Raw genomic sequence first — 2,745 nt, 5'->3', positions numbered from 1 at the left:
GCGATTCGATCGGGCGATTAAAATCGGCGTCGACGTGAACGGGCACACAGGAGAATTTTTCGAGCGATTTTAGTAATTCGCGGCGATCGGGCGATAAAAATCGCTCGTGTGCCCCTAAACACTCTTTACCATCCTCCAAAACACTTAAGCCAATCATAAAAATAATAACAACGTAGGAATCCTCATATGCCAACTGAAAACATATGATTAGACACCAAAAAAATCTTATACGTTTGTACCAATGGACATTGGGACATTTTACGCAGAAAAAGCCTGAAATATGGTGGCCATCTTAGATTTTTGCTATTTTGGAGTATATCGAGTGCTCTAATTTTGTTTCCAATGAATCTTTGATCCCTTTATATGAGTTTAAATAAAATAGAATAAATATTGTATGACATTTGAATGAATAGTTATGGTTAATTGGCAATTATTAAAAAAAAGAAGATTTTCCGTGATGGCCATTTTGAAATTCAAAATGGCGGCCCTAAATGTTAATGGAAAAACTGGCACCCATTTTTTTCTTAATCAGTGAAGTTTCTAGATGTGTTTAGACATGAGTGCCAAGAATCTACCCAAAAAAATGACAAATCTGGAAAATATTACATAAGCCCATAGACTATAGACGGATAAACCGTGCGCCCGTGTATGCCCATGGTAGAATGCTGAGAGCGAGCAATTCGCGGAGCGAGGGCACACGTACGCACGTGCTAATCTCATTCAAAAGCACGTACGAAACAATTATTTTTATCACATAGACACTTTGAAATTTTAGTGGCCCGGTCGGGCCACCAAATTTTAACTTTTGGAAATTTTGGTGGCCCCGGGCCACCGGGCCACCGCTAGTGTCGAGCCTTGCCTTAACCCTAACCCTAACGCCAAAAAAGGGGCTTCAACGAACGACGGCTACCGTACCTCTAGCCCGACCAGGCTGTGCGACGGATTGTCTATATACTATATTGTCTATATATATATATATATATATATATATTCTATACTTATATATTGTCTATACTATATCTAGGTATTCTAACCCTAGCAATACCGTTTCTTGGAGCTACCGTACCTCCAGCCACTGCGTTACTATTACCATGTTGTAATATTAGTTGTAACACTACGTTGATTCTGACAACGGCTATCAGAATGAAATATCACATGTGTATTTCTGGATTCACTGAAAATAAACAGCTTCAGTGGTCAGAAAAAGGCTTTTTTTTTATAAAATTCGTAATGACATCAGTGCTGCCATCTACCAGGTCAACTGTAGATTTCTTTGACACTTGACTGGAAACATTTTGTTTGCATGGTTACCTTACGTTGTAAACCGACCAGGCTCTCCGACTAGTTACACGGCGGAGGAGCGAGCCTCTCGCCACGTAGTGTTAAGCGAGATGGGAACTTGTGGCTACTTACGTTGTGTCTTTTAGGGAGAATGACATTGAAGAATGCGGCTTGGAAATGTTCTTCAGTGTTGACTTTAAGGTTTGGGGTAAGATTGAATCACACGAGCTGTCAGCTAATGGTGCTGACCTTCAGGTCACTGAGGAGAACAAGGAGGAATATCTAAGGTATGTCAGCTACAGGCGCCTCCTCTAGTCACAAACACGAAACAGTTCATTACCTCCGCCAAGGAGTTGGCAGGAGGTTATGTTTTCATCGGCATGTGTTTGTTGGTTTGTGGGTTTGTGTACAGCCTAACTGACAAAGTTATGGACGGATTGTTATAAAATTTTCAGGATAGGTCAGAAATGGGCTAACTTAGAACTCATTAGATTTTTGTGGTGATCCGGATCCAATTAATTAATTAATAAAATTTCCAGGATAGGTCAGAAATGCCAAAATGGGGTAACTTAGAATTGATTACATTTTGGTCGTGATCCTAATCCAATCAATTAATTAATTAATCAATTAAATTTTCAGGATAGGTCAGAAATGGGGTAACTTAGAATTGATTACATTTTGGTGGTAATCCGGATCCAATTAATTAATTAATTAAATTTTCAGGATAGGTCAGAAATGGGGTAACTTAGAATTGATTACATTTTGGTGGTAATCCGGATCAAATTAATTAATAAAAATGTTTACAGTGACAGAATTCAGCTGCCTTGGCGGAGGTCTGCGCTCTCCGAGTGCTCTAGTTGACAATGTTTTTGTTAGGTTTTCTTGCTGCTGCCACCTATCGGGAGTATAACGTAAATAGGATAACCTGAAGTGACTGCAACTAATTTCATTTAAATAGATCAGGCCAAAATTAATACCATCATAACGCAATGATGGTAGTGCTTCTATCATACTAGCTAGTGATGATATGGTGACAGAGTACACCTCAAGGGTTAGTCCACATGGTGTGCTAACAGTCAACTGTTTGATGCTGAATTGATGGTTGACAAATCCATGACTGTCACAGTTTGATCTCACAGTTACATGCTTGACGATAAATTTATTGTTGACAAATCCACGACTGTCACAAGTTGATCTCACAGTCACATGCTTGACACTCAATTGTTTGTTGACAAATCTACTACTGTCACAGGTTGATTTCACAGTCACATGCTTGACACTCAATTGTTTGTTGACAAATCTACTACTGTCACAGGTTGATTTCACAGTCACATGCTTGACACTCAATTGTTTGTTGACAAATGCACGTACTGTCACAGGTTGATTTCACAGTCACATGCTTGACACTCAATTGTTTGTTGACAAATGCACGTTTGTCACAGGTTGATGACTGACTGGAGGTTC

General features: G+C 39.4%; 1 protein-coding gene across 1 annotated transcript in view; it reads left to right on the top strand.

Annotated features, from left to right (window-relative positions):
* Positions 1 to 2,745, top strand: part of LOC106819437 (E3 ubiquitin-protein ligase Su(dx)-like) — a gene marked incomplete at its 5' end in the record, with an annotated part of 7,204 nt that overhangs the window by 2,198 nt on the left and 2,261 nt on the right. The window contains 2 exon segments of the mRNA XM_014824073.1: positions 1,428 to 1,568; positions 2,724 to 2,741. Of these exon segments, the coding sequence (XP_014679559.1) occupies positions 1,428 to 1,568; positions 2,724 to 2,741 (159 nt within the window).

Source organism: Priapulus caudatus, unplaced genomic scaffold (genome assembly GCF_000485595.1).
Source record: "Priapulus caudatus unplaced genomic scaffold, Priapulus_caudatus-5.0.1 Scaffold3438, whole genome shotgun sequence".
NCBI classification, from domain to species: Eukaryota; Metazoa; Priapulida; class Priapulimorpha; order Priapulimorphida; family Priapulidae; genus Priapulus; species Priapulus caudatus.
Note: the sequence above shows the minus strand (reverse complement) of the source record. Positions and strands in the feature narration are given on the sequence as shown.